We start from the raw sequence: 14227 nt of genomic DNA, 5'->3' as shown, positions 1-14227 counted from the left end.
GTAGTAACAGATGTGACTGTGCTTATATTCAGTAATATTCTCTGGAAAAAAAAAACACCAAAAAATCCTTAAAGTAGCCTAAAAAATACTGTGCACACATCTTTCTTTAGGAAAAAAATGAAGCAATCCACTGATGTCTTCTGATTTGGTCTAAGGAAAGGGCTGTAAGAATATATTGCCATCTTAATGATAAACTAAGTTGCAGGACATCTCAGTGAATTTGTATCATAATGATGTTTATTTGCATGCCGAAAATTGCTGTCAAGGACATGTACTGTCTGGACATCTGGGCTTGTTTTATTTTTCTAGTTCTTTAAGAAAGTATATTACTGGTTGTAACATCTGCCTTGTGCTCTTAGTAAGATGTTAAAAAGTATCTAGACAGTATCACTTAACTAAGGAGGAAATAAGTTAGCAAAGATGATTCAACAGGTTGGGGGCAATAATCAGTTTCGTAAGGAGTGGAGAGAATACTGTTCATCCAAACACCTGAATAATCCCTTAGAGAATGTTCCTATTCCACAAACGAGCAACCTAAAGCAGCAGAAAGAAGGAGCTTTTTTGTAAAAAATTACAGATATGGCAACTGGTTTCAATTTTAAGTTAAAATCTGGAAAACTACAGAAACTGCTCAATATTTTGAATCTTAACTCAGCAATCCACTTGGTTCTTTCTGTCAATTCTGTTGCCACATGCCACACTTTATGTGTACTTAACTCTTAATAATTTACACTTTCTCCTTCATGATCCCCTTCCCTGTACTGCTGCAGTTGATACTCTCATCTGAAAAGGGCACGTAGCCATTATGGCTGGCTTTGGGGTTTACTAGGAAAGTTTCTATGTGCATTTAACTGAAGATCAAATTTACTGGAAGTTTACCGGGCCAATTACTGTATAGCTCCCTAACAGCTGCTACCTTCTTCAGCCTTGGGAGGGTGCTTACTCAGCTCTGTGTGTTTTCTAGTATGCAGAATGAATTTCATGGGACGCCAAGCTAATTCTACCACCCAGGGTCTAAAAAATATCTGAAGACGTATATATAAATCATAAAAGCTGTGCACTTACTACCCTGGATTAGTGTGCTCCAGGCCCAGAACAGCTTACTTGTGCTCCAGGATAACTGCAAAGACAGGCTACAGCATCTACACAATCCGTTACTGTAGGTTAACTGGCATTCTGTGAATTCACGCCATAGCTCAGCTCATAGTAACTCCTTTGTGTTCAGATACCTTAAGACCCGTCCTCCTAGCCAATGAAAACAGCACATAGCTTCTGAGACAAACCAGCAGCTGTGTAACTTGCTGTCTTTCAGCAGGATCCCCTATAAGCTCCCCTTGGGGAAGGCCCAAGTGCTGTCCTAGCTGCAGGTGTGTCCCTCCAGCCTGCTAAACAAAAACTGCAGATAAGAGCTACCAATGTCAGGATGCCTGGGAAAAACTTCATAACATATTCAGAAAAAAGCTGATGAGTAAATAGCTGAATAAATTCTGTATCTCAGATTTAATGTCTTTTAATTTCTGGAAAGAGTGTAGATTTCTGCATGTTGTACATGCTTTATCTATCTTGGGGGCTTTGTTTCGTTAATGTAAAATTGATTTTGTAACATAAACATGGCTTGTTTCCCTTTAGAATCTGTACCACTTGTTGCATTTGCAAGAAAATATGTAAAACACTGAAAGTAATGCTATGCTGGCACAAACAGTGTTGTCGCTTATCCAACCTGGAGGCTGCAGTCAAATAGCTGTGCCATCCTTCTTTCAATTGACCTGTATGTGTTTTAAAAGCTGAGGCTTTTAAAAAGTGTTGAATGTAGCTAGTCTTTAATTAACACCAAAGTGAAATGTATATATCTGAAAGGCTAAATCCAGAACTATTTTATTGGAGAATTGGTATTAAGTAAGTTTTGTACCTGCAAAATTATTTCACATCTGCATGCGTATAGCGGAGATCCAAAATAGCTGTTTCTGCTGAAATCCAGGCTATTGAGAAGCAAAAGAGGAACAGAGAGCTTAGATTGTCTATTTTTACTTAGTTATTGAGAATGAGGTACTTAATGCTTACCTAAACATCATCAGTCATGTCACCAGGGGTTTGGTGAGAGACTTAAGACTGTGACAGCAGCTGTCTCTATGTTACCTTTGCTGAGGCAGGCATTACCTACATTTTCTGAAGCCAAGATCTGAGTTTACTTTATTGGAACTTTCTGTGAAATCTTAACTGCATATCATAACACCGTGTAAGATACTTTAAAGAGTTTGATGGTCAATAAAATATCCTGGGTTAGGGATTTTTTTTGTAAAAGGTCTTATTTATTTGATACAAAACGTTACAGGTAATTCTTAACATGGTGCTGGTATATTTTCACCTGTCAAACAAGGAATTAAAAAAGGTAATAAAATTGGGTTTGATATTTATATTCTAAAATGATTATTATAAGGAGCCTCTGCAATGTGCAAAAAAAGGCTGGACAAAGACTACAGATGCAAGAGTTTGGTGCCTCTCAGACGAGCACTTGCATCCAACTCTAGAGAACATTCCAAAGAAAATTGTACAAAAATGAAAAAAAAAGAGGGAGAGATTATAAAAAGAGGAGAGGAAGCTATTTTGGCAGTTCTTCAATGATGATTCGGGAGACTGAATTCCATCCAGTAGAAGCATCTCCTCGTGGATAATCCGAGCAAGTCCCGACCCAGATGGCAATATCCACCAGGCCAGCATTGATCCCTTCGCACAGACCTTCCACTGGTTAAAGACAAAAACCAAGTTACCTCTGCAGGACCATCACTTTGTATTTCAGCAACAGCAGTTCCTTGCAAGCTCCTCCTATTTAGTCAAACCTGAATAGCATTTTTAGAAACAAAAGCTATTGCTCAGAGATGTGGTGACACAGGTCAGAGCTCTGTGCCGCCGGTGTCCGTGCTGCTGCGTGGTGTCTGGTGCAGTATCTGAAGCAGATCACATCCACAGGGTGGCTGAATGGAAAGACTATCTCCTGCTTTAAATGTCCAAATCTACAAACTGATAGCTGGGATATGGCTTCAATCCCATCCAGCCCTGTTTCTTGCAGAGATTCCTGGGGGAAAAGCTATACCTGGTTTCTACAGTAAAGCCCTGCAAAGGTGACTGCCACCTTGTGTAATCTTTTCCACTCCTCTAAGTCACTGCTGCTGTACAGAGTTACTCTTCTGCTGCCCTTTTTCTTTCCCCACTAACACCACTAGTCAGAGGTGGGTTAATAAAGACAGGTGGGTCCTACCCCTTGATGAAAAAAAACCTCTCACAGCTCTAGATGTTAGATTTCATGCAGTCATGAAATAGTATAGGGGGGAAAATGGAGAAATAATATAAACTTGTCAGTCCGTTTCCTAGTGAACACCTTCTTTTATGTTGAATGACTTCACTAATTCACCTTTTGCTTAGCAATTGAGTCATTGTTCCCAGATATTTCACTTTGGAGGTACTTTTGTGTGCCACCTGAAGTCACAGTAGAAATTCCAGGGGGATAAGTCTCATTTTATACACATTAAATACACAAATAATAGTATATTAAACCAGGATGGCACTGTCATACTTGGCAACAAGGTGGTTTCTCCATATGCTAAAGAGCACAGAATGCCTCTGAATTGATGTAGCAGAAGTCAGTAGAGCTGTCTGGATTGAAAAGGAAGAGATTTCTAAATTGCAGGAGTAATCCTAAATATTCTAAACTCTAAAAATTCTAAATACCAGGAAAAATGCCACAGTAATAAGGTGCCACTTAATTATAGTATGGTTCCTATTGACAGTCATCTGTGAGACAGCAGTGGAACAGGCTACCCAGGGAGGGTGTGGAGTCTCCTTCCTTGGAGGTCTTCAAGACCCGCCTGGACATGTTCCTATGCGACCTGATCTAGGTGAACCTGCTTCTGCAGGGGTGTTGGGCTAGATGATCTCTAAAGGTCCCTTCCAACCCCTACCATTCTGTGACTGTATGATTAGGTGGCCACTCCTGCCTATGCTCGCGGTCTCCTGACTTTCCAAGGCACACTGTACCCTGGTAACTAGCTTTGCTGCTGGCTTCTCCTCCACCTCTGTTCACACAGTCTCAGCATACGTACCTGAGGAAGTTCGGTGTATATTAATAGTAGAATTCAGCTCTGGGCTTCCTTGATCTAAATATATTATAGCTTCAATGGGAAGGGGTCCAGCACATTCCGCTCCATTGAAGGTGAAGTACCAGCGCTGGCAACAGGCACTTTTGCATTTCAGCCGGAGCGATCCACTGAAGAGAACACGGAGGGCACTGTTGGAGCGCATCTTCGTGAACGTGCACTCCTGAGAGGAGACAAAGACGCTTTGGGAGCAACCAACCCCAGGCTGTGAACCTATTTATTTTCTATATAGTTATGTTTAGGAAACATATTTCTGTTTAGGAATATATTAGGAATATATATCTATTTACTTCAGAATGTTCTGGCAGTTCTCGTGAGCCCCTTCCCTCTGGAATCCAGAAAAAAAAGGGGGAAAAAAAGGAAAAAGTAGAGCCTGGCAAGCACTGTGCAGGGTAAAGATGCAAATCAGAAACAGCATCTCGTAGATGGCAATGGAGAAGGGGCAGTATGGGAATTCTTAATTTAGATAATACCTGTTGAGTTGTTAACCTAGTTATCTTCTGGGACTTATGTAAAAGGGGTATGAGCTGTCTGAAAGCTGCACACAAGCCCTTGTGGGAGAGGACAGGACGATTTCTGTCTCTGTCACCAGAAATCTGGGATTTAACAATTACGACAAGACTTTTGAGAGGCTTAAACCCTGACAAAACTCCACAATAGAAAAAGAAACATTTTGGTTTTTTTTAAAAGTTGTTGTTCTGTGTTCAAAATGCTGGATATCATGGGAAGGGAGGAAGAAAAAACAACAGAAAAAAGCCAGCTAGGGACAGTTCTGCAAGTACAAGGCAGAGAGAAATGTCTACTGAAAAAAGTTGATTCTCATTCTAGGCAAAGTTAAATTACTCCAACCAATCTGGGCATTGCTTCATCGCTGGGATTGAGTTGGGATTTATTCCTCTCTGCTAGGCTTGCACCATTGTGTTTGAATGTTTTGTACACAGGGCTGCAGTGGAGGACGGTCTGTTGGAGTCTGTGACAGTAATTGTGCTCCTGACCAACGCTGATCCTTTGTGCAGCAGCATCCTGCAACTACATCTCAGTGAAATACAGTTTTGAAGCAGGAGTTACAAAGACAGACACAACTAACAGATTAAAGATGTACACCTATTCCTCATGATCGAAATGGTAAAAGCCTTGATCCCTCTTGGGGATCAAGCTGGAGGTATTTTTTTGGCAGCGTGACTCGGTCTTACAGTTAATTTTGTCCTGTAAATGTACTCTTATACCAGCCACATGCTTCTTTTGAAACATTATTCCAGAAATAGGTATGTAGCTGTGAAACACAGCTGAAATGAATCCAAAGTAGCTAAACCTTTGAGAAGTTCACTGTTACATATAGAAAAAGGCTCTGGTAAGAAATCTGTACCATTGGTGCTACCCAGCTCCCAAGGGCAGATCTAGAGCCTGCTATGGCTATGAAGTGGAGCATCTCTGGAGGTTTCCAAACCCACCTGGATGTGTTTGTGTGCAACCTGATTGTGATGAACCTGCTTGGACTGGGGGATCTCTAGAGCTCCCTTGCAACAGCTGCTATTCTGTGATTCTATGATCCCAGGCAAAGCCAACTTACCGCTATCTTCCCAAGATCGATGCCGTAATTAAGCGCACTCCATGAACACTGCTTGAAGTTGGGTGTCCAGGACTCCTCGATGCTCTCACGCATGCACTCGCCCTTCTCCCCCTTCAGCCCGTCCCGTCCCGGGATCCCAGGTGTCCCAGGGATCCCGTTGGCTCCCGGGTTTCCATCCCGTCCAGGAACGCCACTGGGGCCTTGCAAGCACACACCGTTGTACTGAAACACAGACCAGACCTTGCCCGAGTTAAACACACACACCACCACAGAACACAAAAACTCCTGCTGTCACACACACTACTTTTGGATCACTAAGAAAACTGTTAAGTAGAGGGGAAAAAGGGAAGAATGAAATGTCAAAGGCAAGCAGTACCAGCAGAGTTTGCTGTAAATTAAGATGCCAATTATTTTTTAAACATATGAATAAATCCTAGAATTAAAAATTGGCCTAGTCCAAGGACTCAGACCTGTTGGAAAGCTTCAGAAGGTTCAAAACACCCCAATACAGAAGCAAAAAAAAAGAGTTCTATCTTAACAATTACTTTCTCCTGACACTCCATTGCCCATATAACTGTCTTGGCTAATAAGCTGTCAAAGCTGGGCTTTTGTCCTTTTTTTTTTAAGTGCAGAAACTTTTGCATTTCCCAGAGAGTGGAGGTTACCGCTGGTTTTCTCCCATCGCCACTCCTCTGCGGCAGAATCACATGGAAACACTTTTTCCCATCTGGTGACTGATGGCTTCCTCCAGTCTTCATCCCAAGCCCTCATAGATAACTACATTCTGCTCTTCCCCCTTTTCACAACTATTTATCGTCATCTGCTTTAAACAATCGTGCAACTATTCCCCCTCCTGCAAGCCACGCGGCTCTCTGCATTGCAGGAGCCGCAAACTACAGCCCCTGCCCTCTCTCCTTGGTCAGACTGGTGAACTTTCCTCTTCTGGGGTTGTTCCTTTTCCTCTGCTATACTGCAAAACCCAGTATGGGCATCATAGACTCAGCAGGAGTCACTCTACAAAGAAAATCAGTGCCTTAAGAAGAAGTCTGGTGAGAAGAAAGATGAGAGTTGGACTGAGGGATGCTGGCATTCCTGTAATACCTTCACAAAAGTAAATGCTGTTGGCAAATAGCTGTGGAAATAGTGGGATACTATAATCAAGAAGGCCATGTTTAAAAACAGTTAGCTGGAGAGAAGGCTGCTTGGCAGAGCACACACTGACCCTGGGACCATGAGAATGATCCAAGTACATTTCTATTTCACGCCTCACTGGTTATCTGCTTTTGCTGCTCTCTTCCCATTGGACATTTGTAACAGTGACTGGCTCTGGTTTTGCTGGTGGTTACTCACCAAAGAAACCCCAAGGATGTGGAAATCAGAGAGACCGAGGGCCAGGCCAAGGCTCAGATCCCTGGTCCCCGAGGGCATCCATGGCAGTATGTTGCCCAGGAGGCTGCCCTAAAGGAGGAGTTGCCCCCACTGGGGGCTGCAGCTGCCCAGCTGCCAGCCAGAGAGCAGCTCAGCCACTGCACACCCAAAAACACTGCATGTGAGCAAAAGGATTACCTGGGCTTCTGGCTCTGCTCCAAATAAATTCAACTATGCTTGCCAAATCAAGTCTTGTTCATGCTTTCTTAAGCTGGAAATGCATAAAACATCTTTTAAGATGTCGGCTGAAGGCCTAATCCCCACTTGGGCATGCCTCCAGTCTGCCCTGGAAGGGCTTTAGCTGAAGATGTCTGCACAACTGGGCTGTGCCTGACTCAGCCACCATCAGTTTACCTGCACTGTGCTGCTCACTCTGCTGCACACAAGAGTGTGGAGCGATGCAAGAGAAACGATGGACCTTAAAATACCACTCCAACAGAAAATGTAAGTTCCTCCATGAGTGCAGACTCATTCTTGCTGCAACTTGATTTCCACAACAAAATTAAAGGGTAGTGAGGTGGAGTGAAAGGTAAGGAGCTTTGCTACCAGCATTGCTCACAGCACATCCCTTTGGGAGATCTCTCTGGAGATAGTGGAAGAAATGGCCATGACACTGATTTTCTATAGGAGGTGAACAGCAGTCCAGCAGCTCACAGAAATAGCTTCACATCTGCTTTCTACATTCCAAGGACTGGAAAATCTCCCTCCTTTTTTCTATCCCTGAGATGGGATAGTCCCAACGCATTCAGGTTTCTGGTTGCACTGAAACTGCAAGGAGAGGTATGCGGTCCCAGGTGCCAAAGGGAGTAAAGTATTTAGAGATGGAAAGTGGCTTCAGGAAGCGTGCAGATGCAGTTCTCACAGCATCTAACGGCTGCTAAGAGCCGTTCTTTTATATCTCTTTTTGTAGTTTATTATTTATCTCCAGTCTTTTAGGAACTAAACAGCGTTTGCTCCTTATGTTGCACGGGGTGTCTGGAGCCGCAGACCGCGCCGGCGCTCGCCCGCCCTGGGTAGCACAAACGACACCCATCCACCGAAAAACAGCGGTTTCTACCAAATCCCGACCAACTCTTTCTCAGCATCTTCCAGATTCATCACAATCAGGGTGCAATTAAAGACAATAAACCACGAGAGAAGCCCAACGGCGCAGGGGCACCAGGGGAGCCCGACGGCGGACCCGGCGGTGCCCGGCCCGCAGCGGTACACAGGTTTTGTAGAAACCCGCTATTTTTCCGCCCTTTTCCCCAACCTTCGCCCTGCAGAAGCCGCCGCCGCCCACCGCCCCGGCCCCGCCGCCTCTCACCGCGTCCAGCACCTCCCGCTGCCGCAGCGCCTTCTGCTTCCCCTTGGGGCTGTCCGCGCCGCCGGGCCGGGCGGCCGCCAGCAGCAGCCACAGCAGCAGCAGCAGCGCCGGAGCGGCGGGAGGGCCGCGGCCCATGGCTCGGGCCGGGACGGGCCGGGGGCTGCGGCACGGGGGCCCCTGTCCGCCGCTCCGGGCGGCAGCGCGCGGATAAATGAGCCTTTCAGAGCGCGGAGCCGCAGCTCCCTCCCCGGGGACGCCGGGAATTTCCATCCTGTAACCGGGTGGGAAGGTCCAGGCAGAGCCGCCCCCCGCCGCCATTGGCACGGGCCGGGGGCTCCCGCCCCTCGGGCCCCGCAGCCCTTCCCGGGGCTCCGGGGACACCCCTCCGGCGGAAGGGCGGCTGTGCCGCGCGGGCCATAACGCCGGGCCAGCCTGATGCACCGCTAGTGGGAGCGGCGCCCAAAGAGCTGCTGGGCAGTAGCCACCCCGTTGCTGTTATTCCGAGTAAAGGACACAAAACGCCTCTGAACGGCAGCGGGGTTTGGACTTTTGTCGGAGAACTTGGTACCACCTGACTGGACATCGTCAGTTTAATAACACCAGAAAAGTCCTCGACAGCACAGAGAAAACCGTCTCTGCTTCATATAAACAAGAGCTTACTTTTCATCACAGTGAAAATGCAAGCACTATAAAGAACGCTGTATATCCTTAAGCATTAACAATGAAAGTAACAAGGACTTCAAAGGTAACTTCTGTATGTTGCAGCCTCAATGGGGTTTGTAGAGGTTCCAGAAGAGGGAGATAAGCTTCATTGTTTTTCCGAAATATGTAACAAAACCACACGTTTCTCCTGCAGAAATGCATGTTCCAAGACGTTGAGCCCTTCAAGTGTGACCGCACGGAACTTGAGTTTGGTTTACACTAAACCTCTTCAGTTACCTCTGTGCTTAACATCTTCTGTCTCTCTCCCCTCTCCTGGTCCATACCGGAAGAACAGGAGCAGCGAGGTGAGATGTGCACCACAGCTCACACTGCTGTTATCAGCCCTTTCACAGGTTGTCCTGAGAACTCGGGCTGGTGCTAATCATGATATTCAGCTGTGGGCCCTTGCTTATGGAGAAGGGCAGTGATAACGCCCAGTCGACTTCATGAAACAACTGATAAATAATAACGATTCCCTGAACCTGCTGGGAAAATTTATGAAGTGATGTAAATCCTTAATTATAACAACTGGTTCTGTGACAGCCTCAGTGAACATCCAGGAACATGCGCATGCAGCAGCTTCATTGCGCAATGGTGCACCGCTGCCTGCAAACCCCCCTGCCCCTGGGCTGGTGTGGGGGCACCTCTGGCTTCTCTGTAGCATGTGTTCACACAAGTGTCAGCACCAAAGCTGGGGACTCCCAGCACGAATATGGGCTGTTGCTAAGGGACGTCCCTTCCTGACTGTCAAACTTCTACATCACACAATTAGTTGCTTCAGGCAAGGTGCAGTAGCTGAAGCACACAGCACAGCAGCTCTGTATACCTTCACCACACCATTACTCAGTATTCTTGGATTACAGAATTTGCACATTCAGCCATACACTTTTCCTCACATGAGTTTGCCTACCATTAGAGTTTGGGTCCAGGCTAGAAGCTCTCACATACCCAACAGCTGCCTTTGCTGGGGAAAGCAAACAGAGTAGCACTGTGAAAGATGATCTCAATAAATAACAGTGAGACATCAGCTTTGAGCTCTGGTAAGTGCGCTGTGCAGTTCCTAGAGCTCATTTGACTTGCAGTGTGCATTACCATCTGGAAAACAGAAACATCAACATCCTCCTCAGCCTGATTCAGCCCAAACAAGCCTTACCATCTGCTAGACTTATGCTCTGTAGGCTTTTGGAATATTTTGGTACATTTAAATGTTTCTGAGGGCAGCGAACATTGTTAAATGCTGATGAGACACTTGAATAGAATCGGAACTACTGATCTACTTTGCCTTAAACATTGCCTGGACAAAAGGAGCTGTTGTAATAAGCTTATCTGAGCATCTTCAAACCAGGATCTGTATTATGTCGACTAACAATTATGACATCCATACTGCCAAATGATACAGAGTGTATATTTTATATGTGATGTTACAGACTCATCAGCAATGACGATGAGGTACAGAGATCAGCCAGGGACATGCCACTGAAACATTCCGCACAGCATGGGCAGGCTCAGGCAAGGTCACCACAGTGCCATCAGGGTGCGTTGTATAGCAGACATCACACCAGCAGGTTGGTGCTATGAATGCAGCCTCTTTGCTTTTCCCTCCCTCACATAGCCTCTGAGCACCCCTAGAAACAGCCACACAAGCATGGAAAGATGTGCTCGTATGAACATGTTTCCATTCACCTCAGCCGTAAAATATTCAAATTGAAGGGGCTGCTCACTGGGTTACTGGGTCTCTCTGCCTTTCTTGTGCAAACTCCTCCAGTTTATGAATATTGTTTATTAGAGCAGTGTTTGGAACTCAACCCGTAAAGAATTGCTATTAATTTTTTTATCTTCACAAGGTGAAACAACTGCAGTAGGAAGGATTAGGAACGTTTTATCATGGGAACCTATTGCTCATAGTTAATGCAGAGGCTGGAATGAAAGACTAGGTCCATATTCCAAATATTCTACCCAGGTCTGGTAGAAGAGTCTCCTTACACAGTGAGGAGAAGCTTTAACCACTCAGAAATAGATCCTTTTCAGATGGGAACTATATTACTTTTGGCTTTTGACAACCAGGAAAACCAAGCTTAGGTGTCTAAATATTAGGGAAAGTTCGAGGCTGAGGATCCTGAGCCAAAAGAGGCCCGGTAAGGGAAGTGCCAAGACCCAAGCCTTTCATTTGCTTTTAACTCCGACTGCTTTATGCATTTCCCTGCTCTGGTAGCCTCTGGGGATTTAGACTTTGACTGGCAGTCCCGTTGCTGCATTGCTTTGGGACGGGTTTGCACGCCTCAGCGGAGGGCTCAGGGTCAGCACTGCAGTGCTCTGCTTCCCAACACTCAGGATCTTTGTTAATTCTCCCCTTGCTGCTTTCAATTGTGGATTTCATCATTTAGTTTTTGTTCACTTTACTACTTATCTTTTAGGGTGAGTTGCAGGTGGGTGCAAAAGGCTGAGCTCAGAGAATGTTGCTGAATTTCTCAAATGGCCCTTTGCAGCCTGCCCATCCAATTGATGAGACAAAGAGCCATCTGTACTGCCCTAGAAGAAAACCAAAGAGCTCTCGGGGAAATTTATTACAAATTTAAGAAATAGATTTTATTTTCTTCCACAAAAATACTTTGGGACTGCATAAAAGTCCAACATATAGTGGCCTTGACTCCTTTTTACAGCATTTAATTACATTGTTTATATGGCATGCTTAATGTCTTAAAGTAATCCAGAACTTCTCTCCCTCCATTTTGTTGCTTTACTAGCACAGATACACCTATTTAAAAAGTCTTCCAGTAGCTTCTGCATAAAATCACTGCAGTGCTTTGCAGGTACACATAGTAACATTTGAATCTTAAAAAGTAGTTTGAAGCAGATGTTTTTTTAGTGGATTCTAACACTCAGCGGTGTCCTGTTTCTGCCTTTGAGAAAAGTTTACAAGTGTTAAGTTGTATCAACATTCTGTTTGCTGAGACTCTGTACCTCCAGGTGACAGACAAGCCATGCTAACAGTTCACATTGCAAGACATGAAAAACAAATCCCACCATCTGAAGGACAGCCAGAAAGACAGGCAGAGGTTAGAGGAAAATAACAGAGCTCACCAGTCCAGAGAGGCATAATTGTTAGGAAAGCATATGCCAGCCCTTCAGAGGCTTCTCTGCAGAAGATTCCTGTGTCCATAGACAGGAAGAGGACATTTTTTGAGTGTGAGAGAAAAACCTTGTGGTTAAATGTTAATTCCTTACTTCTGAATAAGTACATGTCAGTTCTTAACGTTACTATAGGAAACATATTTTTGCACAATAGACGATACTAGAGAGAGGATTAGCACTTTGTATTACTCAGAGTAATGAAGGTTTCTGGTGAAATAAATCTTTAATGTTGTTAGCAACAAGACGAGGACGTAGGTCAGATACCAAGGGGCTCATCGTGTGCACATGGCTCCTTTCAGAGCCTGCTGGGGCTTCCAGGCAGAGCTTTTTCTCCAGTCACCAGTTGATTTGTAGTTGCATTTTCCTGTAGCTGTGGAATAATAATGGAAGCACTGAATATCTTAAACTAAACACCACTCACAAACTCTCAGTTAGATAAACATTAACAAAACAATTTAGGAGAACTGTCTGCTTCGCTGATAGAGGCTAACATGATACCCAGACATTTCCACAATGTGCACATTATGCAGAGTTCTGCATCTGGGAAGGAACAACCCCATGCACCAGTACAGGCTGGGGGTCAAACTGCTGAAGAGCAGCTCTGCAGAGAGAGACCTGGGAGTCCTGGTTGACAGTAGACTGAACATGAGCCAGCAATGTGCCCTCCTGGCCAAGAAGGCCAATGACATCCTGGGATGCATCAAGAAGAGTGCGGTCAGCAGGTTGAGAGAGGTTCTGCTCCCCTTCTACTCTGCCCTGGTGAGGCCTCATCTGGAGTCCTGTGTCCAGTTCTGGGCTCCTCAGCTCAAGAGGGACAGAGGACTTCTGGAGAGAGTCCAGTGCAGGGCCACCAAGATGATCAGGGGACTGGAACATCTTTCTTATGAGGAAAGGCTGCAGGAACTGGGGCTGTTTAGTCTGGAGGAGATTGAGGGGAGGTCTTATTAACATTTATAAATATCTAAAGGGTGGGTGTCAGGAGGTTGGGACATCCCTTTTTTCTATAGTAGCTAGCAACAGGACAAGGGATAATGGGATGAAGCTGGAACACAAAAAGTTTCACTTAAACATAAGAAAAAACTATTTCACTGTTCAGGTGAGGGAGCCCTGGCACAGGCTGCCCAGGGAGGGTGTGGAGTCTCCTTCCTTGGAGGTCTTCAAGACCCGCCTGGACATGTTCCTATGTGACCTGATCTAGGTGAACCTGCTTCTGCAGGGGGATTGGACTAGATGATCTCTAAAGGTCCCTTCCAACCCCTACCATTCTATGATTCTATGATGTAAGGCCCACTCTGAGACCTGTTTTCATTAATTGCTGGTTGCAAATGTTGGACTCTGAAGATGTCTGGTCTAAACCTCTTCAAGTGCAGCTGGCACAATCCTGGGCACCATCATGGAAGCGTTTGGGTTGGAAGGGGCATCTGGAGCACATCTGGTCGAAACAGTTCCAGTGGGCCCAGGTTGTTCAAGGATTTGTGCACACAATAGTATGGAAAAATTGATTCAGTTGAGTTTTAAGTTAAATTCACTGGGCCTCCTGTGAATTATCAAGTGTAAGGAGAGAGCTGAGGCTCAGGAGAAACATTTGCTCATTAGAGTGTCTGTAAATTAGTCAATGGTAGAAAAACTGCTTCTCTGCCTCATGAATCCTCAATGAATAGAAAGGCCTTTTGAGGAACTGGGAAGCTAACTTTGAATCCTGTACTCATAAATAGTAATTAGGATGTGAATTACAATGCTCCATTCAGACAGGAAAGCTTCTTCAATGAAGGAAACAACCTTGGGTTTTCTATACCATTCATCAAGTGCACTGCCACGGGTCTGTGCTTCCAGTTCTGGAAGACAGTACCTCAAATTAGTGATAATCCTAAAATTAAAGGAACTTTGAAATGTGTTAGTTGTGTCAAGAAAAGGATGTATCCAGTAAGCCCTTTGAAA

At 45.1% G+C, this 14227-nt stretch overlaps 1 protein-coding gene across 1 annotated transcript; it reads right to left on the bottom strand.

Annotated features, from left to right (window-relative positions):
• Positions 1–2315: 2315 nt before the first annotated feature.
• On the bottom strand, positions 2316–8590 carry CTHRC1 (collagen triple helix repeat containing 1). The gene is made up of 4 exons (XM_061995895.1): positions 8456–8590; positions 5722–5943; positions 4098–4314; positions 2316–2742 (listed from the first exon to the last, which is right to left on the bottom strand). Exons 1-4 carry the CDS (start codon positions 8588–8590, stop codon positions 2600–2602), a joined length of 717 nt encoding a protein of 238 aa, XP_061851879.1. The 3' UTR covers positions 2316–2599.
• Between the last annotated feature and the right edge of the window lie 5637 nt (positions 8591–14227).

Source organism: Colius striatus, chromosome 4 (assembly GCF_028858725.1).
Source record: "Colius striatus isolate bColStr4 chromosome 4, bColStr4.1.hap1, whole genome shotgun sequence".
In the NCBI taxonomy this organism is placed as follows: Eukaryota; Metazoa; Chordata; class Aves; order Coliiformes; family Coliidae; genus Colius; species Colius striatus.
This window is presented reverse-complemented; position numbering and strand designations above follow the sequence as displayed.